Genomic DNA, 25432 nt, shown 5'->3' with positions numbered 1-25432 from the left:
AGTAAAACCTTGTTAATACTCTAGCAGTCACATTTATAGTCCAATTTTCTCGAAACTTGGTGAGAACATTTGTTGTTATGAAAGCTAGGCTGAGTTTGAAAATGGTTCCGGTCCGTTGCAAAACATGGCCGCTAGGGGGCGAGGCAATTTTCCTTATATAGCTATTGTAAATCCTTGTTAACACTCTAGATGTCCTATTTATAGTCCAATCTTCATGGAACTTGTTCTGAAGATTTGTTCTAATAATAGCTCTTCTGAGTTCCAAAATGGTTACAGTTCGTTGAAAAACATGGCCGCCAGGGGGCGGGCAGTTTTCCTTATATGATGACTAAAACCATGTTAGCACTATAGTTGTAATGAGAATGTTGGTGCATAATGATGATGATGTCGATGATGATGATGATGATGATGATGATGATGATGATGATGATGATGATGATGATGATGATGACCAAAATAACCAATTTAACAACCCAAATATCAAACTATCATTATTGCATTACTTAAATTATTTATTGCCATTACATCAGTTTGTTATCTTTATTTTTGCAGAAATTAAAAATAGTGTTAAAACCAATAAAACAAGAATTTTTACATATAAATTTTCTTTGACCTTTCATTCGCTTATCTTATTCTCTATAAAGTCATTTATACCTGTGGTTGCATTGTTGCAGTTAAATACCCATGTGATTATTGTGTAGCACTTCCTGGATATTGGCCCCAATTAACTGGGTAATACCATCAAAGACCTTTGTCTTGATGTCAGATGGACACCATTCATAAGATAGATAACAACTTGAAATGTTTTAGGCCTACAGTGTGCAGTCAGTCAGTAGTTTGTGTGTGATTATGAAAGATTTGTGATTTTAACAGGTTTTATTGTTGTTTAAATAGGAAATATCATTGCAAGGTGAGTCTGAAAATTGTTTCAGTTGTTTAAAAACACTATGTCAAAAATGTGAACAATATGGTAGTAAAAAACAAAAGTTTATCACATCTTTTAAGAAGCCCAAAAACTGTTTGGTTAAAAAAAGTGGTTTTGGCAGTTGTGTTTGCAAAAATTATGTTTTAATGCTACCATTTTTTTGCATTTAAATCATAAATAGTTTGACAGTTGTTTTGATAAGATACATTTTCCAATGCCTTGTGTGTACTTCTATATTTGCACACATTTGTAACTATGAGAAAGATCAAGTGATGTTTTGTACTTTAAAAGAAGATCAATGTTGAATTTCTAGTACATATTCTCATACTCATCTACTTCTTTACAACCAACTTTGAAATATGATAACAATTCAACATATTGTTTTTAATTATGCACAAACTATTGCATAAACACTCAATCTATTGAACAAATACAGTTGTTTTCAGTATATAAAGCTGTTTTTGCAAAAACAAGTTGTATCTTATAGTCATGCCCTATAACATCCAAAGATGCTGAGCCATCATGTTTATCTCATGATTTCAAAGCTTGACAACAATTTGTGGAAAAAATGTACTTCCATTTTGTTTTGCTGGTGCTCATTATTAAATTACTGTCCTCATATTACTTTTATCCAAAATATAGCTTTGTCGCAATGGGTAACAAATGTCTATTTTAAAAAACATAAACACACACACACAAAACTACTTATAACGCATATATGTATATATCTGCCAAAACAACAAACACTTTCTTTTCACAAAACAACGTGAACAAACCTTGCTTAAAGTTAATGCTACTCAGGTGAGCGACGCAGGGCCACAATGGCCCACTTGTTTTGTAAGTTTGACCTCTTAGTATTACTTATATTAAGCATTGCTACACTCATCATAGTATATTATTCCATAAAACTTGTGTAAGAAATGTCTGATTCTTAACCTATTTGGCGGATTGGAAGACAATTTTGGGTTAAATGTTGCATGTACTTCTTCAAAATATACTGTTGCCGTGGAGCTGTTAAATGTAATTCATACTTTTACTGATTTACCCTGTTTAAGTTATCGTCACCAAGTTTGGCTTCTTATCTGATTCACAATTTCAGCTGCCCAAGACGTGACACTTTCAAGTAATGGAACAAATGGAGCCACTGTGTTCCAGGGAAATGCGCTTACCTTAACGTGTGCAGTCTCACAGAATGTGGTGGCCGTCTACTGGCATAAAACAGAAAGCACAAACTCGTCGTTTGAGAGATTAATAACAGGGACCGGATTTCTTACTAATGGGTCATGCGGTAATGACCCGGCACCTCCTGCAGGCATCACCTGTGCATGTGTCAGTACCTCCTATTATGTGTGCACAATACAGTCAATTACCACTGAGGATCATGGGGACATTTGGAGATGTCGAGTCTTTGGTTCACCAAAGTATAGCAGCAACTTAACTATCATTGTTAATGGTAAGTTAATCACATCTTGCAGAAGCGGGATAATTACTATTTGCAAGTAAGACTTAACTGGTCAGGGATGTGATAATATTACTCAATAAAGGCTTTTTAGACAACATTTGCCTTGTGCACACAAGAGGCCGCATTAATTGCCCACATCTACATGAAACTTGGTAAAAACAATTGTTCCAATAGTATTTTGTCAAAGTCTGACTTTGGATCACCTTGAGTTAAAAAACTAGACCACAATGTCAAATTAAAGAAAAATCTTGCGGGGGACATACTGTTATGTGGCTATATGGGAACCTTTTGAACACCAGTTCACAATGCTTGCCCTTCATGAAACTTATTGAGAATAATTGTTCTAATAATAACTTGGTACAGTTTGAAAATGGTTATCAGCGTGTTTCCTCACCATTTTGGGAATAGTACCGGTACCGGACATTAATGGAAAATAAGCGACTTTTTCATCCAAATTGGGAAATTTATAAATTAAAATGTATACTGAAAACTTCGTGCATTTCAATATTTTCAAAACATTTTTTTGGACACATTAAATGTTTTCACAAATTATTATTCAATTAATTACCTAAAACTGTAAATCTCTTGTTGCATTCTCCAGCGTTTTCCTTTAAATAAAGTTGTTACCGTTAAACAGCACAATTCCCAATATGATAATTTTTCCCAATTTCAAAATAAAAAATTCCCAATTCTCATAAAAAATTCCCAATTCCCAAAAGAAAATTGGCAAAGAGTTGTATATGCATATGTTAATCTCTTTAGTAAAAACATTGCAGGCTACACAATAGGTCAGTATACCTGCTAAGCGTGTTTTCACAACACCCAAGACTAAATCCAGTTTTGTCCGGATTTTCTGTCTGCAAAACTATATTTTTTTGTCTTCATAGCTAATGTGGCTATGAAACTTTTAAAATGTCATAGCCAGAGGAAAGTTTTCAGAGCCAGAAATATTTATGTCCCCCACTAAAGTAGTGGGGGACATATTGTTTTTGCACTGTCTGTTGGTCTGTTGGTTGGTTGGTCTGTTGGTTGGTTGGTTGGTTTGCGCCAACTTTAACATTTTGCAATGACTTTTGCTATATTGAAGATAGCAACTTCATATTTGGCATGCATGTGTATCTCATGAAGCTGCACATTTTGAGTGGTGAAAGGTCAAGGTCATCCTTCAAGGTCAGAGGTCAAATATATGTGGCAAAAATCGCTCATTTTATGAATACTTTTGCAATATTGAAGATAGCAACTTGATATTTGGCATGCATGTGTATCTCATGGAGCTGCACATTTTGAGTGGTACAAGGTCAAGGTCAAGGTCATCCTTCAAGGTCAGAGGTCAAATATATGTTGCCCAACTCGCTTATTTTATGAATACTTTTGCAATATTGAAGATAGCAACTTGATATTTGGCATGCATGTGTATCTCATGGAGCTGCACATTTTGAGTGGTGAAAGGTCAAGGTCAAGGTCATCCTTCAAGGTCAAATATATGGGTCAAAATTTCGCATGTAATGTCACTTCTGCAATATTGAAGCTAGCAATTTTATATTTGAAATGCGTGTGTATCTCAAGGAGCTGCAAATTTTGTGTGGTGAAAGGTCAAGGTCTTCCTACAAGGCCAAACGTCATATAGGGGGACATTGTGTTTAACAAACACATCTTGTTTTAACTAATTTACAGTGACATAATCATGAAAGGACGACAACAGTCTCACGGGTATCGATCTTAATCATATGAATGATTAACACTGTTACGGTTATTTCGTAATTTAAATGCTTTTAATAACACACATTCAACTGTTTTACTTAATTTATAAAAAAAATGGCACTATTGTTTCATTTATCAGCGTAGAATGCAAGTTCAGTTTAGTTTACCAAAAGTATTACGACATTGTAAATACGCATTTTTCACTCTCTGTAACATCTAAGGTAGCTCACTAATGATAGAAAGCTAAGGGAAGTAACAAAGCGGTGTCACTGTAAGAATTTACACCTGAAATGCGTAAATTGATTATGTATTGGTTTATTTAAATATATACAATAGTTTTCATCCAAAAATCTACACACACTTTGCAAGAGGATGACGTGATGTTGTACATACATGTATGCAGCATATGTTTTGCGCGCTTTATATCGGGGAAAAACAAATCAACATATAATAAATGGGCACTGTTTTTTAAAGCTAGATTTTGATAACGTCGTGTTAAAATTAAAATTTGAAAGGGTTTTTACAAATTAATTATGTGGTCATTTGAGAATGAAACAAAACATTTACAGTTGTGTGTAATTAATTCAATAATAATTTGTTGATTTGCTTTACGTGTCAACATAAATGTTTTGACAATATTAAGCATGAAATGCACAATTTCTAAAAGAATACACCAGATTGCCATCATCAGCTTGTTAACTAACTTGCCACAATTTATAGTGGAGCAGTACACTGTAGGGACCAATTAGTGTAGTAGGTGTAACGTCAAAGCCAACAAACTACCACAAAAGTAAAAAATTATTTATTAATAGTAGGGATGGCAACGGTTATTCGGTTAACCGGTTAACCGTTTCTTAAGGAGGTTAACCGGTTACAAAAATAATATTCAGTTACTCTTGCAGAAAACAAAATTTTTGGTTGAACGCAATAAATGCTCAAATCGTTAGTTTTGTTTTACTTCATTTCACTGTATTGGATAATCCGCATATCTAATATAACAAGAGCAGACAACTGTATCAAGCATTTTGTAAGAATTATGACCCTTTTTCTATTATAATATGCATATGACTTTAGGTACATTGCCTAAACTTCTTTATTTATGATAAGATTTTATTAATACTTTGACAAAACAAAACTTACCTGAGTACCACAATGGATTCCACCCAAACAATACCCCACGCCCCAACCCAGAATCCCTGCCCCCCCCCCAATTTTTTTTCCTTTTTTTATTTTTGAAATATCATCTAATAAATGACCCACCCCACATTATACCCCCCTCTCAACCCCCCCCCCTACCCCCCCTGAAAACAATAAATAATAATTTGTTTTTCCCTTTTTTTAATTTTGAAAGATCGACTATTAAATTATTGAATATGAACAATTTCCCCATGATGGCTAACGTTATGCATGTACTGTCAAGCACTCGAATTGTCGAGCGCACTGTCCTCTGACAGCTCTTGTTAGCTCACCTGAGCACAATGTGCTCATGGTGAGCTTTTGTGATCGCCTTTTGTCCGTCGTGCGTTGTGTGTCGTGCATTGTGAGGCGTCAACATTTGCCTTGTTAACACTCTAGAGGCAACATTTATTGTCCAATCTTCATGAAATTTTATCAGAAGATTGGTCGCAAAAATATCTTGGGTGAGTTCGAAAATGGTTATGTTTGCTTGAAAAACATGGCTTCCAAGGGGCGGCGCATTTTTCCTTATATGGCTAAAGTAAAATCTTGTTAACACTCTAGAGGCCACATTTATTTCCGATCTTCATGAAACTTGGTCAGAAGATAATCATCCCAATAATATCTTGGACGAGTTCAAAAATGATGCCGGTTGGTTGAAAAACATGGCCGCCAGGGGGCGGGACATTTTTCCTAATATGGCTATAGTTAAACCTTGTTAACACTCTAGAGGCCACATTTATTTTCCAATCTTCATGAAACTTGGTCAAAAGATTTGTCCCAATGATATCTTGGATGAGTTCGAAAATGGTTTCGTTTGCTTTAAAAACATGGCCACCAGGGGGCGGGGCATTTTTCCTTATATGGCTTTAGTAAAATCTTATTAACACTCTAGAGACCACATTTATTGTTCGATCTTCATGAAACTTGGTCAGAAGATTCATCCCAATAATATCTTGGAAGAGTTAAAAAATGATGCCGGTTGGTTGAAAAACATGGCCGCTAGGGGGCAGGGCATTTTTCCTATAGCTATAGTAAAACCTTGTTAACACTCTAGAGGCCACATTTATTTTGAGATCTTCATGAAACTTAGTCAGAAGATTTGTCCCTTTGATATCTTGGATGAGTTCGAAAATGGTTTCGGTTGCTTTAAAAGCATGGCCACCAGGGGTCTGGGCATTTTTCCCTATATGGCTATATATGGCTTTAGTAAAACCTTGTTAACACTTTAGATGCCACATTTATTGTCCAATCTTCATGAAATTTGGTCAGAAGATTGGTCTCAATGATATCTTGGATGAGTTTGAAAATGGTTGCGTTTGCTTGAAAAACATGGCTGCCAAGGGGCGGGGCATTTTTCTTTATATGGCTATATATGGCTTAAGTAAAATCTTGTTAACACTCTAGAGGCCACATTTAACTGTCCGATCTTTATGAAACTTGGTCAGAAGATTCATCCTCATAATATCTTTGACGTGTTAAAAAATGATGCTGGTTGGTTGAAAAACATGGCCGCCAGGCGGCGGGGCATTTTTCCTTATATGGCTATAGTAAAACCTTGTTAACACTTAAGAGGCCACATTATTTTCCAATCTTCATGAAACATGGTCAGAAGATTTGTCCCAATTATATCTTGGATGAGTTTGAAAATGGTTTTGGTTGCTATAAAAACATGGCCACCAGAGGGCGGGGCATTTTTCCTAATATGGCTATTATATATATTGCTTTAGTAAAACCTTATTAACACTCTAGAGGCCACATTTATTGTCCTATCATCATGAAACTTGGTCACAAGATTTGTACCAATGATATCTTGGATGAGTTCGAAAATGGTTCCGCTTGGTGGAAAAACATGGCCGCCAAGGGGGCGTGGCATTTTTTCTAATATAGCTATAGTAAAACCTTGTTAACACTCTAGAAGCCATATTTATTGTCCGATCATCATGAAACTTTTCAAAAGATTTGTCCCAATGATATCTTGGAAAAGTTCAAAAATGGTTCCAGTTGCTTGAAAAACATGGCCACCAGGGGGCGGGGCATTTTTCCTTATATGGCTTCAGGAATCTTCATGAAACTTTGTCAGAATATTTGTTTAAATGATATCTGTGATGTGTATGAATTAAATGGTTCTGGTCTGTTGAAAAACGTGGCTGTCAGGGTGTTCATTAGTCATGAAAGTTGGTAAGAACATTTTGTTCTAATGACATCTTGGCTGCACAGAACAGGTCAGTTCCTTTCCAGTGAGGTGACCAACTTATGGCCTTTCAGGCCCTCTTGTTTTATAAATATTACATCAACGTGAATATCCAGTATAAAGTTGGTCCAACTTGTTCAGATATCACGTATTAAAAAAGTAAAGCGACAATCTATAATAATATTACAACAAAGAAATATCACAGTTCACCGTCAAGCATGTAATAAATGTTGGAAATAACTTTAGGAAATGACTAAATATTAGATTCAAAATGTATAATATTAAATTTAGAATTTGAATGGCCAATTTAAAGGACCAACAAAATTTGTAAAGAAACAGTATTTAATTGATATAATGGTTAAAGTAATTAGGTTAATCAACAAGACAGAGTATATTTGCATATACATGTAATTGTTTATAAACGTATACGTTTTTCGGATGTTGTTTTTATCATTTATGTGGTACAACGACAGTCGGTTAACCGCTCGAATATCGAAACAGGTTAAACGGTTACGGATTTGCTTTGGTTTGCCATCCCTAATTAATAGTGATACTGGGTTACTCACACATAACGGATTCACAATCTTCTGTGCCTTGGAGCCATACTCTAATAATACTCGTTAAGTAGTATGCAACCAATTTTGATGTACCGTCTTTATCCTAATAAAAGCGCCCTGGCGCGATGCAAATCACAAAGGGGGTGCGTTTGTGTCACCCCCTTTAGGTATAATATGAGCCAACACCTAAAATGTGTTTACCGGTATTTTCAAAATGTTCCAAGGTCACTGAGCAATCGTAAACATATCACAATTAGTTTAACCAGAATCGTTGACATCGGTGATGTGCAGCTCAAAGATGCTTTAACACACTTGCAACGTCCTCGGCAGCCATTTTTACTTTTGCATCCACATCTGATGAGTTCAGCACAAGACTCGAAAGCTTGCTGTAAGGTTGTCCAGAAAGGTTCCCACATTCCATCTTTGTTGCGCTTCCAACCCCAGGGGCTAGGTGGTTGGGGCTCTTGTTGTTTGTTAAGTGACTGTTCCCAGCAAAATTCTGCTTGGTAAGCCACTCTCTTGATGTGTTGGTGTAACGCGGCAGAGCTTGGTGGGGTATTATCGATTGCACGCACTTTTCGAGTAAAAAGATCTGGTCTTGCCTCATCTACGGTTATGCACTCACTGCTCCTGACATACAACAATACAACAAAACGTTCAATGTTTGAAGTACATTCATTGATTCTATTGATATCTGGCTTATCACTCAATGTTTCGAAATCTTTACTTCATATAAGAAAGACCATGTTTCCCATGCAGTCTTCTTTCAACGATTAGACAAGGATGACACTTGGTCACAGCCTCTAAAGGCATTGAAGAAAAGACGTGCACTGGACTTGAAAGGTCCCAAATTGGCAGCAATTTCATGAACTGGTATGTATCTTAGATTTTTACCGACTCCAAATGCTATCAACAAGGTTAGTATGTTCAGTTTATGCACAATCGATATTGCAATGACAATAGCATCAGTATCTACGGTTCTGATCATTATTTGACGCATACCATTTTGTACTGCATCCTTAAAGTGTAACATTATGCGCGGGTCTGCCTCTTCATGGTTACACGGTGATATTTGACTTGTATCCTTGCTTGGGCAAGTGCATACAACTTCCATTCTGAGTGTCGAGACCACTATCCTGTTCTGCTAGATAGGTAAATAACTCCGTCTTATTGTCATCAATGCGAAGAAAGAATTCCCAGTTTCGTGGAATGGCTGAATCTGCTTGAACACGTCTTCTTATTCCTTTTCCACGCTTGCCACGAGTTGAAGCTTTCAAACTGTCTTCGCGATATTCATCCCATACAACATCAACTTTGCTACACGTCTTCAATTGGTTGTCAATATAAGATAGAAGAACGTTTTTGGCATAATCTTCGAACGTCTTGCAGAACCTTGGCTTCAGCATATTGACAATTACAGCTTCTAAGATCAAAGCTTCTATCTCAGGACATTTATTTTGTGATGTGATGATCTTCTCTAAAGGCACTAACAAATCTGACTTTGAAATGAGTCTCAACTGTCCTAATTGTGAAAGAGAAGGTGGATACGCTTGATTCTCATGACGAAACAATTCGTCAAGATTACCGTCAAGAACCTGACAAGAGACATACAACTGAGAAAATAAGGAACAATTTTGTTTCAGTGAACTAATTTGCTGTTTATCATTTGCGACCTTGGTTTCTTGACGACTGAATAGATGTCATTTGTTTTGTTTTATAGGATCAGAGTGGTTTAGTTCGATTGTCCAATCTGCCTCATAAATATTCCTGGTATTGATTCTTCCCAATATGTTCAATATTTCGTATTGTATGTGCAACCTTCGGATCAGCAATTTCACGCGTGCATAGGACTTAAAGATCCTCACATTCTTCCAAGAATGGATTACCTATTTCCTAAAGAGTATTTGTCATCGCTTGGACTTTTTTAACAAATGAATGCTGTTTACTTTCTACGTGCTCATGGTGTTTTATGTCCGGCCCTTTAGTTTGTTCTTGCTTGATACGTTCTTGTGAAATCTCAAACTAATTGACCACACGAGGCATTTCTGAACCACATACCATCTATCGTGGAAGTTGAGATGCATTCTCTGTAAGCCCGATAACTCCACCTTCTCCCATCATTTATTTGTTGTTTTTCTCATGAGCATGGTCGATAGCTATTGCAGAAAATGCGTGGTGAGTTTTTTGTACAACAAAATGACCCTTCTTGAATTCTGTCGCTATACTTAGTGCTACGCTGTCCAATGCTATCATATCTCTCACATGAAGAGGGAGTCAACGAGCGTAATTTGGATGGTCCAAAGCGAAGAACCAGGGAATTAACATGGTTAAAACTTCTTTATACAGCTCAACATTTCTTTCTCGTAGAGACCTCACAAAGGTAAGAATTATCAGTTCAAACTTCAATGTAAGTGACCAGAATTTGAACAGTGGACTTTCCATTTCTCTTCTTTCTTTCCTCTCCTCAAAACTGAGACTTTTGACCCCTGTATCTTCGACACTGTCTAAGAATTGAGTATAGGCTTTATGAATCAAAATATGTAATGAGCAAGCAGTTATCTGGTGCGTATGTCGGGTTCTAGTTACAGTCTAGTGATGACTTAAGGAATGAAACGGGTGGCCATGTTTTTCAAGCAACTGGAACCGCTTTCGAACTTGTCCAAAATAGCATTGGGACAAATCTTCTTACAAAGTTTCATGATGATCGTACAATAAATATGGTTTCTAGAGTGTTTACAAGGTTTAACTATAGCTATATAAGGAAAAATGCCACGCCCCCATGGCGGCCATGTTTTTCCACCATCCGGAACCATTTTCAAACTCATCCAATATATCATTGGGACAAATCATCTGACCAAGTTTCATGATGATCGGACAATAAATGTGGCCTCTAGAGTGTTAACAAGGTTTTAATAAAGCATGATATATAGCCATATTAGGAAAAATGCCCCGCCCCCTGGTGGCCATGTATTTTAAGCAACCGAAACCATTTTCGAAATCATCCAAGATATCATTAGGACAAATCTTCTGACAAAGTTTCATGGCCTCTAGTGTTCACAAGGTTTTACTATAGCCATATATAGCCATATAAGGAAAAATGCCCCGCCCCTTTGGCAGCCATGTTTTTCAAGCAAACGTAACCACTTTCGAACTCATCCAAGATAAGATATTATTGAGACCAATCTTCCGACCAAATTTCATGAAGATTGGACAATAAATGTGGCCTCTAGAGTGTTAACAAGGTTTTACTATAGCCATATAAGGAAAACTTCCCCGCCCCCTGGCGGCCATGTTTTTTCACCGATCTGGACCATTTTCGAACTCGTCCGAGATATCAATGAAACCAATGTTTTTACCAACTTTCATGATAATTGGGCAAAAATTGTGTCTTCTAGAGTGTTCACAAGGTTTCTCTATAGCCATATAAGGAATACTGCCCCGCCCCCTGGCGGCCATGTTTTTTAACGGACCGGAACCATTTTTAAACTCAACCAACATTTCATTGAGACAAATATTTTGACAAAGTTACATGAAGATTGGGCATCAAATGTGACTTCGACAGTGTTCACAAGGTTTTTCTTTTTTTGAAGTAGTGACCTTGTTTTTGACTAAGCATGACCCAGTTTTGAACTAAGTCGAGGTATCAATGGGACAAATGTTTAGACAAAATTTTATGAAGATCAGACAATAAATGTGGCCTCTAGAGTGTTCACAAGACAAAATGATGACGACGGACGATGGACAAAAAGCGATCACAAAAGCTCACCATATTCGACAGGTTTTCAAATCAAAATGAACAGCTGTTCACCAAGTCTTCGTCAGATATTCAAATAAGCTTTAGTGTATGCCGCAAACTTGAGCCGGACTGTCAAACATCATAATGCATAGCTATGCACTGGGTGTTCGATATGGTTTCAAATTAAAATGAAAAGCTCTTCATCAGCTCTTCGCTAAGTATTCAATAAGAAAATGGTGATTACCGCTGTATTACGCAGTGCTTTTAAGTAGCGTAATGCATAGCTGAGCACTGGGTGTTCGACAGGGTTTCAAATTGCAATGAACAGCTCTTCACCAGATCTTCGCAAGATTTTCGAATGATGAAATGTTGTTTGCGACCGTTCAACTCCGCACTTCCAAGCATCACAATGCATAGCTATACACTAGGTGTTTGACACGTTTTCAAATTACAATGAAGAACTGTTCACCAGGTGTTCGCCAGGTACTCATATACGAAATGGTAAGTAGCGTAATGAATAGCTGTGCACGGGGTGGTCGACAGGGTTTAGAATTAAAATGAAGAGCTCTTCGCCAAGTGTTTACCAGATATTCAAATAAGAAAATGGTGATTGCTGCCGTATTGAGCAGTGCTTGTAAGTAGCGTAATGCATAGCTGTACACTGGGTGTTCGACAGGGTTTTAAATTAAAATGAAGAGCTCTTCACCAGGTCTTCGCCAGGTATTGAAATAAGAAAAAGTTGATAACAGCCGTAATGAGCAGTGCTTAAAAAATAGCGAAACGCATAGCTGTGCACTGGGTGTTAGACAGGGTTTTAAATTAAAATGAATAGCTCTTCACCAGATCTTCGCCAGGAATTCGAATTATAAAATGGTGTATGCGGCCGTATAATGCCGGACTTTTATGGATCATAATGCATAACTGTGCACTGGGTGTTCGGTACGTTTTCAAATAACAATGAAGAGCTGTTAACCAGGTGTTAACGAGGTATTAAAATAAGAAAATAGTGATTGATGCCGTATTGAGCTTAGCTTTTAAGAAGCAAAATGCATAGCTGTGCACTGGGTGTTCGATAGGGTTTCAAATTACAATGAACAACTCTTCACCAGATCTTCGCCAGGTATTCGAATAATTAAATGGTGTTTGCGGCCGTAAAAGCCGGGCTTTCAAGCATCACAATGCATAGCTATGCGCCAGGTGTTCGAAACGTTTTCAAAGTACAATGCATAGCTGTTCACAAGTTGTTCGCCAGGTATTCAAATAAGAAAATGGTGATTTCCGCCGTATTGAGCAGAGCTTGCAAGTAGAATAATGCATAGCTGTGCACTGGGTGATCGATAGGGTTTCAAATTACAATGAACAGATCTTCACCAGATATTCGCCAGGTATTAGAATGATGAAATGTTGTTTGCGGCCGTAAAAAAACTAACTTTCAATATAAAGAAGTGAAACTCCAGCTGCTGGAGCAGTATTGAATTTTCATTAAAAACAATTAGTTGGTCCAGCATCACAATGCATAGCTATACACTAGGTGTTTGATACGTTTTTAAATTACATTGAAGAGCTGTTCACCAGATGTTTGCCATGTATTCAAATAAGGGAATGGTGATTGCCGCAGTATTGAGCTTGGCTTTCAAGTATCATAATGCATAGCTGTACACTGGGTGTTCGATTGGGTTTCAAATTAAAATGAAGAGCTCTTCACCAGATCTTCGCCATGTACTCGAATAATGAAATGTTGTTTTCGGCCGTATAAAGCCGGAATTTTAAGCATCACAATGCATAGCTATGCTCTAGGTGTTCGATACACTTTCAAATTACATTGAAGTGCTGTTCACCAGGTGTACGCCAGGTATTCAAATAATTAAATGGTCATTGCCGCCGTATTGAGCTTGGCTTTCAAGTTTCCTAATGCAAAGATGTGCACTGGGTGTTCGATTTGGTTTCAAATTACAATCAAAAGCTCTTCACCATTTCTTCGCCAGGTTATCGAATAATTTAATTGTGTTTGCGGTCGTAAAACACAGGGCGCTCAAGCATCAAAATGCATAGCTATACGCCAGGTGTTCGATACGTTTTCAAATTACAATGAAAAGCTGTTCACCAGGTGTTCGTCATGTATTCAAATAAGCAAATGGTGATTGCCGCCGTATTGAGCTTCGCTTTCAAGTATCATAATGCATAGCTGTACACTGGGTGTTCGATTGGGTTTCAAGTTACAATGAACAGCTCTTCACCAGATCTTCGTCAGGTATTCGAATAATTAAATGGTGTTTGCGGCCTTAAAAAAAACGGACTTTCAAGCATCACACTGCATAGCGATGCGCCAGGTATTCGATACGTTTTCAAATTACAATGAAAAGCTGTTCACCAGGTGTTTTTCAGGTATTCAAATACGAAAATTGTGATTTCCGCCGTATTGAGAAATGCTTTCAAGTAGCATAATGCATAGCTGTGCACTGAGTGTTCAACAGGTTTTAAAATTAAGATGAAGAGCTCTTCACCAGGTGTTCGCCAGGTATTCAAATAAGTAAATGGTGATTACCGCAGTATTGAGCAGTTCTTTTAAGTAGCTTTATGCATAGCTGTGCATTGGGTATTCGACAGGGTTTTAATTAAAATGAAGAGCTCTTCACCAGGTGTTCGCCAGGTATTCAAATAAGTAAATGGCGATTACCGCCGTATTGAGCAGTGCTTTAAAGTAGCGTAACGCATATCTGTGCACTGATTGTTCGACGGGGTTTACAATTAAAATTAAGAACTCTTCACCAGATCTTCGCCAGGTATTCGAATAATGAGATGTCGTTTTCGGCCGTATAAGGCCGGACTTTCTCAAGCATCACAATGCATAGCTATACACTAGGTGTTCGATACGTTTTCAAATTACAGGTTGAGGTGTTCGCCAGGTATTCAAATAAGAAAATGGTGTTTCCCGCCGTTTTGAGCAGTGCTTTCATGCACAATAATGCAAAGCTTTGCACTAGGTGTTTGATACGTTTAAATTTACAATGAATACTTGGTGAACACCTGGATAACAGCTCTTCGTTGTAGTTTGAAACGTATCGAACACCTAGTGCGTAGCTATGCATATCTCTACTTGAAAGCACTGCTCAATACAGCGGAAATCACCATTTTCTTATTGAATACCTGGCGAACACCTGGTGGACAGCCCTTCATTGAAATTTAAAACCCTATCGAACACCCAGCGCACAGCTATACATTATGCTACTTGAAAGCACTGCTCAATGCGACGGAAATGACCATTTTCTTATTTGAATACCAGGCCAATACCTGGTGAAAACAGTTCTTCATTGTAATTTGAAAACTTATGGAATACTTAGCGCATAGCTATATATGCATTATGATGCTTGAAAGTCTGGCTTTTACGACCGCAAACACCATTTAATTATTCGAACACCTGGCGAGGATCTGGTGAAGAGCTGTAAATTATAATTTGAAACCCTATCAAACACCCACTGCACAGCTATGCATAATGCTACTTGAAAGCCAAGCTCAATACGGCGGCAATCTCCATTTTCTTATTTGAATACCTGACGAACACCTGGTGAATAGCTCTTCATTGTAATTTGAAAACGTATCGAACACCTGGCGCATAGCTATGCATTATGATACTTAATAGTCCGGCTTTTAACGGCCGCAAACACCATTAAATTATTCGAATACCTGGCGAAGATCTGGTGAAGAGCTCTTTATTGTAATTTGAAACCCTGTCAAACACCCACTGCACAGTTATGCATTATGCTACCTGAAAGTCAAGCTCAATACGGCGACAATCACCATTTTCTGTTTTGAATACCTGGCGAAGACCTGGTGAAGAGCTCTTCCTTTTAATTTTAAACCCTGTCGAAACCCAGTGCACAGCTATACGTTACGCTACTTGAAACACTGCTCAATACGGCGGTAATCACCATCGTCTTATTTGAATACCTGGCGAACACCTGGTGAAAAGCTCTTCATTTTAATTTCAAACCCTGTCGAATACCCAGTGCACAGCTATACGTTACGCTACTTGATAACACTGCTCAATACGGCGGTAATCACCATTTTTTATTTAAATACCTGTTGAACACCTGGTTTACAAATCTTATTTTAATTTGAAAACGTATTGAACACCCAGTGCATAGCTATGCATTATGATGTTTGACAGCCCGGCTCAAGTTGGCGGCATACACTTATTTTCATTTGAATACCTGACGAAGACCTGGTGAACAACTGTTCATTTTTATTTGAAAACATGTCGAATACCCAATGCATAGTTATTTGTTATGTCATGAAAAGCTGGTGAAGATCTGGAGCATAGCTGTGTTTTGCTTTTCTTTTTTAACATCTGACGAACACCCAATGCATAGCTATGCATTTCTATTTTAAACAGCTGACGAAGAGCTAACATATAACAGCCAACTTCATATACCTGCAATGTTACTTAGTAGAAATATAATTCATCAACAATTTTTGTGAAAATTAATAATAATTTTCTCCTCAATTAGCTTAAAATAACAATATACATGATTTAAATCACGAGGCAGGTGACAGCAATCAAAATGGGATAAATACATTTCGAACTTGAAAGAAAACATTCAGCAGTTTAACGACCGCAACGTACAATAGATTTATATACTGGGGGTGTTCACATGTTTTGTCTGTGATAAGCCACTATCAATGCTACCTGATCAACATGTTAACATGAAATGCGATGCTGTGTCTATTGTTTTCAGGTCCACCACAGGCCCCACATCATGTCCAGGTACTCAATGTGAACTCAAATTCTGCTGAGGTATCCTGGTTGCCCGGTTTCCATGGTGGTTATCCACAAACATTTGTTATACAGACCAGCACGGACAGAGTAAACTGGAGGAATGCCTCATTGATTGATGGTGAAATGCACAGCGATGAGTCTCCATTCAACAAAACTCTCTCAGGACTGGAAACAGAGACACTGTACTGGATAAGGCTGTTTTCGTTCAATATTGAAGGGAAAAGTGACTATTCGGTAGCAAATAACGTGACTACTGCAAAAGCGCCATGTTCGTGTATAACATCATTTACGTCGTTTTTTATCTAGTATAGGCTTTATATATATTATTTAGCCTTATTCCATGCATCCCCAGTATTCCAACCAAAGTCTATTATTAACATTTTGTTCAATCTAGTATAATATAATGCTGGAAATTAGCCTATTCTACGTCGTAGAATCATCTGTAAATCTTTATGCGGTAATGAATAAAGTAATTCAAAGTACACGTTGTTAGTAAAATGGTAAATGATAATGTTTATGTTAAACAATGGTCTCGCAAATAATTTTGTTTTCACATATAAGAGTAAAACGCTTATAAGCAATTATTCTTATTGTAGTTTTTCGGATTTACCAATCTCTGTTTAAATTGAAGTTGCAGAAGTGACCATTGCATTTATTACTTTTATTGGTGTGCACACTTTTTTGTAGATCAAATATCGTCCACAAGCAGTTCCAAAGCTGGGGTGATTGCCGGAAGTATTGTGGGAGGACTAGTTGGACTACTTGTCGTTGTTACGACTTTGGTTGCACTCAGAAAATACGAACTCATATTTAATTGTAAATGCGTTCGTAAGCAGGGTAAATACATTTAAACTTCTTTAAAGGGATCTTTTCACGCTTTGGTAAATTGACAAAATTGAAAAAAGTTGTTTCAGATTCGCACTTTTTCGTTTTAGTTATGATATTTGTGAGGAAACAGTAATACTGAACATTTACCATGCTCTAATATAGCCATTATATGCATCTTTTGACGATTTTAAAACCTAAAAATTATAAAGCGTTGCAACGCAAAACGATTGAATAATTTGGAGAGTTCTGTTTTTGCCGTTAAATTTTGTGCAACTACGAAGATTGCTTATATAAGGTATAAAATACGTCAAAAATGTGTACTCGGCGGAATAGCTCAGTAGGTTAAAGCGTTTTTACTTCAGGACTCTGGCAGGACTCCGGGGGTCACTGGTTCGAAACCTGCTCCGGGCAATGTTCTTTTCCTTTTTTAAATTTTATTCTTGATTTTTTACTGGAGCTTTTACGATCCAATGTTTACATTTATCAATATAAAGCATTTAATGAATAAGTTAAAAAATGCCAAAATCTGTGAAAAGGCCCCTTTAAACCTGAAACATATGTTATTGCATATTTTGACATATTAACAATAATGTGCATAGTTCAGAATCCACCGGGAAAGCGCTGTATGAGGCCTCCGCTGTTTTACCGATAAACAATGGTACGAAGCGTAGATAGAAAAATGCTGACATCTGCTTAAGTTAAAAAAAATAATATATAAGCCCTTTCATTATACAAAAATCATAGCATATCCGTTTAATGCATTGTTATTTTTGTTAAATTAGTGTATATTTAGTGTGTGTTTATCATTGTAGTGGAATACTCCCTTGGAAATCGGAATGATATACGGTACGTTAAACTGCGTTTGAATTGTGGTATTCAAACTTATTTAATCGAGCAATTGAAATCGCATTTACTCTTTAAAACAAAAGAAGCATTTATCATGACATGCGTCCATGAACACGTATTAATTTAACAAAAATAGTATAAGTATTTCGCTAGTGATTTTAACTAATTTTAGTATTTAAACAGTCACGTGCTGCTATATCATTTATTAAATCACTGCTGAGTCACAAGTAAAGTATGTAGCTCAATAATCTGAGGTTTGAATGTAAATACATCTAGTTTTTAATTGTCTCATAATACCTTTAATGAGTTCTGTTTCTAGACGCGACCAACCTGACATCAACTCTAGGGGTAATGACAATGAACTGGGGACAAATCCGTACGATAGTTTAGGTGAGTTATTTAAGTGTAGAACATAAAGTTTATAACATAACTACATTCTAACTCTGCTGCAACAATAATTATTTTCACTAAATTATACGTTAATTAATTGTTTAACTCACTAATGTACAACCTAGATTTTAGAACAAAACTATGTATAACTACTGTTTGCATGTATGTAATTAATCATTATATGTAAGAGCACTATCATTCTGAATTATGGCGACGTTGCTATTATATAATGAAGAACGGTGCTTGTGTTAGTCGTCGCGTTCGGATTTAAGCGTTTCCCATTTCTCTTGTAAAAAGTAACAATGCTTTGCTTACTATTTCAGATGCTTATCAGAGGTAACAACACACCTATCATTACCTGCAATCTATTATATTCTGAAATATATAGGATCGAATTAAATCATGTAATGTTATTTATAAAATTCTACGATGATCTCAAGGTTATGAACTTATATTCAACTCCATGTTTAATACATAGCAGCGAGCATGTGTACTCCGAACTATGACGTCAGGCCGGAAAAAGAAAAACACGTCCGTATGAAACCGCTGTACATCTAGATTCAGGTGACAACATAATAATATTTATATATCTTTAAATCTTCTATTTCGAGTGCATTAAAATAAATGATGTAATGTCCAATATCATTGCAAAACAAGACGATACCATTGGACAAATATTAAATAAACAAACACTATTTCTGTATTACAGGAAACGCTGTGTATGTGAATACAACGCTTGAAAATGCTTAACAGGCAATCCACGCATGGTCTAATGGTGGACTTGTCGCGTTTTTGAAGCATTGGTGTTATTTGTTTGTTATATCTACATTACAATTAGTTTATTCTATTTTATTCTATACATTTATTATAACGATTCTTCTTTACATAATAAAGACATACAAGCGGCATATCGACGACCATTTGGGGATTAGTTTTAACTTTTAAAGCAAATGATTAATTTTAATTAATAAGTATGCATTGAATGATTGACATATCGATCTCATTAATATAAACACATTAAATATTGCTTTGTTTTAAATTCATAACTTTAAACAATCTCTACGTGGACATCTCTCATGCCACTGGAAGATCAATAGCCACAGTAAGTGTCGCTATTGATAAGTGTCTTGTTCTGAGAAAACTGGGCTTAATTCATATGCGTAACGTGTCGTCCCAGATTAACCTGTGCAGTCCGCACAGGCTAATCAGGGACGACACTTTCCGCTTTAATGGTATTTTTAGTTTCAAGGAAGTCCCTCCTTACCGAAAATCAAATTTAGGCGGAAAGTGTCGTCCTTGATTAGCCTGCGCGGACTACACAGACTAATCTGAGACGACACTTAACGCACATGAATTAAGCCCAGTTTTATCAGAACAAGACACATAAGGGTTCTGCAGTTTTAGGAAATTCTTGATCAAGTGCGCATTAAAAACTGTAGCAAACAGGCTTGCGCATTGTAAAATATGTTCCCCAATAATGTGTACGTATGTGTCTTGTTGATCCTTGATAAGTAAGTACGGGATAACTTGTAAATAAAAAAGCCAGCTTATATTCCGTAATAAATGTATCATTTGAATAATTATGTACTTTGTTTATTTCATAATACTTAATATTTATTTAATGGAGTTTTAAATTTTATTTTGAATGTATAATGATGAACTGTGAAATTATCGTTGTGAATGCTTGTGTTCATTTTGAGATTCAAACAAATAGAAAGTATGTACTTATAAACCAAAACACGCATGCTACTAAAAATAATGTCGTTTGGCTAGTTAAAATTGGCCAAAGATCTCTTGTACCAGTTGTTTTGTTTTTTTTTAATTAAATCTCACATTAAATAATAAATAAGATATTTTATATTTAATATCTTTATATATTTATAATAAATTTGATACATTGAAAAATAATATATTTAAAATATAGTTTAAATACATGTGTTTATATAAATTATGTTTAATGTTTAATATATACATGTCAAATTGAATAAATGCAATGAAGTTTCATTATTTAATCATATAATTAGATTATAGATCATTTCGTTCTCCTATTATAATATTCTATGTACCCATCTAGCATATTGTATATAGGCCTTATTAATTAATTCCATAATCGACCATACTTCATTTTGTCTTACTTTTGTTATATTATATATACCCATCAATACATTTGTTGATATTGTACAGGCAGACAGTAAGGGTATAATATACTCCACACGTGACCATTAAAACAGAAGCGGTTAATGTGTTCCGAATTATCCGTGTAAATCAAGGCGTTCAACGTTGTTTTTTGCCGACCCTAAACAGTTTAAGTATTTCAGACTCGATAATCGATCATGATTGCTAAATTCAATCAAATTCACTGTATTCATTTAACATGTTGCGATCATTTTCGTAGCATTTGATAATATTCGCGAAATTAAGTTGAAATCCCATAGGTACTAGGTAAAGAATGTTAAATAGAGATTCGGGAGAGTTATACATGTTCTTGTATATGCTTTACGATAGACAAGTTCAGCTTATCTACCTTCCTTATTTGTTGGGAGTTTATAGTGGAAACCAATATCTTTTCTTGGTAAAATAATCAGAAGCGCTGAATGATTTTTAAAATGTATATAACACATGTATTTTGATGAGCGTTTTATATTCTACGCATTGTCCACGTCGAAAAGTACTGTCAGCCTCACGTCCTGGCATCCGTAGTCGCTACTTTCCTTATGTTGTTATTATGTATTCAAATGCTTATATAATAAACCTCGGGCTGTTAACCAATGATTGGTTTGTTCCTTTGCCCATACACGTACATATTCGTGCGGTTTGTAATCGAATATTACTTGAGAATCTCAAAGTTCATAATGTATTTGTGTTTTGTACTTTTTCAAGAGTATTCAATTAATTAAACAGCGAGTACCATCTGTTTAAAGTGTAAATGAAGTGAGCACATATTTCTCAGTGTGACCTCGACAATTGCAAAATATAGCAATACGGTTTATATATTCGCCAATGCATTTCATAAATTGCATTAACGTATGTGATTTTAATATATAATTTATATTGTTTCTATTGAATATATTGCATCTAGAATACATCTAGTTGTGGTTTTTATTTGAGGTCCTTTAAACGAAAGCAAAAAAAAAACGTAGATTTTATGTATCTAATACCCAATTATATCTGATATACATAATGTCATATTAATAAAGGCATTATTTCAATTATAACAGTTCATCTGCCGAATTAAAACTCGTCGAAGAATTCGAGTCATAAAAGCGAAATGGGGTAGCGCATTAATGTTATATATCGGTATGACACACAATATAATACTCATAAAGATGATTTTTTAAAAAGGCAAACATGTCTTCCAAAGAAACCCCTATTTAAAGAACACCAAGCAGGGGTTTATCTCAAGACTAATAATTCATAAGTATTCACCAGGCCCTGGTGCCAGCGCCCCCCCCCCCCAGCTGGCTGTCGAATGTGGCTTAGGACTTTTTTAATAATGGGCCTACTGCATTTTTTCTCTTATGAAAGGGCCCACAGTACAATATTCCTCGATACAAAAGAACGGATGTGTTTCAGTGTCCCGGATAAACAAGGGGATAAGCGCTAATTTATTCGCCATCAGAAATAAGCCCCTAGGAAATGTTTTTTTATCACCTTGTACAAACATCATCGATCACTTAGGTACCCCTTGTGATCATGAATGCTTCGTCTATCGATGGTTGATGAAACACGTCTTTTCATTGGCCAAGTAAAGCGAAGCAACATAAACAAGAGGACGTAAGATTTGGAATTTCTGACGTAAATAATTTGTTAGAAACAAATAATGTTGAAAGCAAAGCCAATAACTTTTCCAGAAATCAATAGATGGGAACAAAACTTATACTTTGTCTGTAAGTCATGTTGGTAGACTCACACACCAAATACCATGTCGATATCCCAAAGCCTTTTGAAAAAAAAGTCCGGAATTTGAAATGCCGGACAGAGAGACCAACGTTCAGTCGGACTGCTATATGCCACCCTACGGGAGGCATAAAAATCAGTTTCTGATCAGAGATGCACGAATTCCACCGGAAAACGATTATTATAGAGAAAAAATTAAGCCCAGGGCCCATAGCTTTGCCAAAAATCTATGAACTAGAACACATTTCTCACTTCATCTGTAGGTCATCTAGGTAGACTCGCATAACAAAAATGAGCTCGGGGAAACGGTTATTATAAATAAAGTCCATTCTAATGTCGGACTTGTAGACGATTGTGATGGTGTATCTGTGTTGATGATTGTGAAAGTAAACTTTTGTATTAGATTATAAACATTTTATTAGGCATTTACTTTGAAACGTTAGAGGGTTGAATTCAAAGAGTGAATACCGTTATTGTTATATGTCAGTCATACTTTAGGATACATTTCTTAATAACATTTCTTAATAAAGGTATTTGATTTTCAAAATGTGCTTTCCTTCTTAATCAAACATCATACATTTCTGAAATCTAAAGCTGTAAAAACGTGTGTGAATTTCACACTGATGTTTAAAGCTCTATACTTCAGAAAGGTTTTACTTATTATATTTCATAAATTAATATAAAACATGTTAGTGCAAAATTCAAAAATGTTAGAATAAGGAAGGCGAGTCCGATATTGCACCCTCCCCGGTTACCCCCTCCCCTGTCAAAATTCCTGTGTACGGCCCTGATTTACAGTTGACACCGCTTCGAGCAACTGCTCTTTTACGCTTGGAAATAAGATGAATGAAAATATGTTGAAGAAATAAACTCATGACGTCAAAATGAACCCATAAAGGTGCAAAAGAATTAAGAATCATACTTGATGTCGACTTTCTTATATCTCAGAAAATGTACAATCTGTTTTTAATTAAAAATTTCAACATACACATACGTGTAAATAGCTGAATGAAGACTTATAAATATATATTACCCTCATCGAGACCATCTCCGATTGTTTAGCCATTTTAACGCAAAATTTAATGCTATATTTTAGCAAAAAAAATCCCCAATTATATATTTTAAGAATGTTTCATTTGAACTATAATAATTGTTACTAACATACCACCGATCAAATTGTGGCACACTTCGCTGCGTAAATAGCAATGTAAAGGAGCGCAAGCATTATGAATAAACGTATGCAAACGTATAGATCTTCTTTCTAGAACGTCTAATTTCGTGTTAAAATTATCAAATTGATTTGTAAACTGGACAACATGTTAACTGCTAATTTTCTGCACATTTCCAGAGGCTTATTGCTATGGCTTGAATTAAGTTGGCTTAACAGATGATCGATCAAGTTTTTACAATTTATTGAATTTCATGTTTTATTGTATAATAAATGCATAATAAGGAAACGTTAATGATTAACAATCTTCTGATTGGTTTAATTGTTCAATTAATTGAAAGTGTTGATCCGAAAGTTATCACACAATATCCATAAACGTGTCATTTGAAACTTATTGTACAGACGATATTTACATTTTAATGCACGTCAACCATGTCCATTATTTACGCTCTTTATAACTTGGAACACTATTTCATTCTACGTTACCGCACTGTGAATTCAGTGACATGTTTACAAGTCATTTCTATTGAGATAACGTAAACTTGTGTATATATTAAAAAAAACATTTAAGAGCCGTTGTGTCACGACTGCTCACATGCTCAGACTTTAAGAAACATCGACAGTTTAGATAGGACAAGTCAACTTTACCATAATTACTACGATTTCTCAAATTAAGCAAAGGCGAAATTGAATCAGTGTTATTATAAACCATTTAATGAAATTAAAATACGCGATTTAGCCATTCTAAAATGTATCCAGTAAAATGTTATATTTGAATACCCAACACATTTCGCAAATAAATGTATATATTGAAAGGATGTTAAAAAGAAACCAACAAAAATTCATCAACTTTACATATTAATTTTTACATCAAACTCCTTAGACCCTTATTACAGCCAATGTTATATGAGGTCAACATTAAAATGTAGATGATTGAATTGAAACAAGCAAAGTACGATGGGCACAGTTGCTAACATTAATTTGGCCGCAACCAGAAAACTAACTTCAAGCACAGCGGCGGGCCAGTAATAATCATAAACAACGCAACATTACATTGGCGACGATGATTCATGGATTAACTGGTGTAATAAGAAAATGACTGGATTAACTCCTTTTCCAAAATTTGATGTGTACGGGAAAGAGAGTTTCTTCCTCGGTGTACGATGGGCAAAATACTTATCTAAACTTGAACATTTATTCGTCGGATTAAGCATCGAAAGCATAAAGCGAAGAAAAGCCCTTCTTCTACATTAAGCTTAAAACGGCGTTCTCGACATCGACATAACGTTGGATCTTTCAGATGATGAATAAAATTACGAAGACACACAGCAACAAATGAAGAAATATTTTAATCCAGAGAAGTTCGAAAGATATGAATTTAGAAGCATTTGGCATACACAAAACGAATTTGTAACACGATTAAAGCACAAAGCCGAAAATTTTAAATTTTGGAGAAAAGGATGCTGAAATCAAAAGTCAACTAATAAAAGAAATCAAAAATTAAACTAATAAAAGGATGTACATCAAATAAATTAAGATTAAAATTTCTTGAGGACGACAGGCCGTTGAGTGATGTCCTTACAATTGCTCGAACCATGGAAATTGCTGAGAGAAAGTCATAGGCCATGGGGAACAAAGAATCGCCGCATCACGACGACGTCAACATACTAAGATTAACGCTGCGTAATCGAAGTATTCAAAGCAGGTATATGTCAAGCGCAAAGCCACAATCAGGACGACAGGACCGAAAACCTAATTTCAACAGTGTTTCCAGA

The 25432-nt window shown here is 35.9% G+C and overlaps 1 protein-coding gene across 1 annotated transcript in view; it reads left to right on the top strand.

The window, feature by feature from the left end:
* The window catches only part of LOC127863297 (sushi, von Willebrand factor type A, EGF and pentraxin domain-containing protein 1-like), an 89686-nt gene extending 68325 nt beyond the window's left edge, over positions 1-21361 (top strand). The window contains exons 43-50 of the mRNA XM_052402716.1: positions 2025-2378; positions 16488-16796; positions 17216-17365; positions 18169-18202; positions 18522-18592; positions 18916-18928; positions 19071-19156; positions 19302-21361. Coding sequence (XP_052258676.1) covers positions 2025-2378; positions 16488-16796; positions 17216-17365; positions 18169-18202; positions 18522-18592; positions 18916-18928; positions 19071-19098 — 959 coding nt within the window. The 3' untranslated portion in view covers positions 19099-19156; positions 19302-21361. The remainder of the gene's footprint in view (positions 1-2024; positions 2379-16487; positions 16797-17215; positions 17366-18168; positions 18203-18521; positions 18593-18915; positions 18929-19070; positions 19157-19301) is intronic.
* The last annotated feature ends 4071 nt before the right edge of the window (positions 21362-25432 follow it).

Source organism: Dreissena polymorpha, unplaced genomic scaffold, assembly GCF_020536995.1.
Source record: "Dreissena polymorpha isolate Duluth1 unplaced genomic scaffold, UMN_Dpol_1.0 chrUn004, whole genome shotgun sequence".
Taxonomy (NCBI): domain Eukaryota; kingdom Metazoa; phylum Mollusca; class Bivalvia; order Myida; family Dreissenidae; genus Dreissena; species Dreissena polymorpha.
This window is presented reverse-complemented; position numbering and strand designations above follow the sequence as displayed.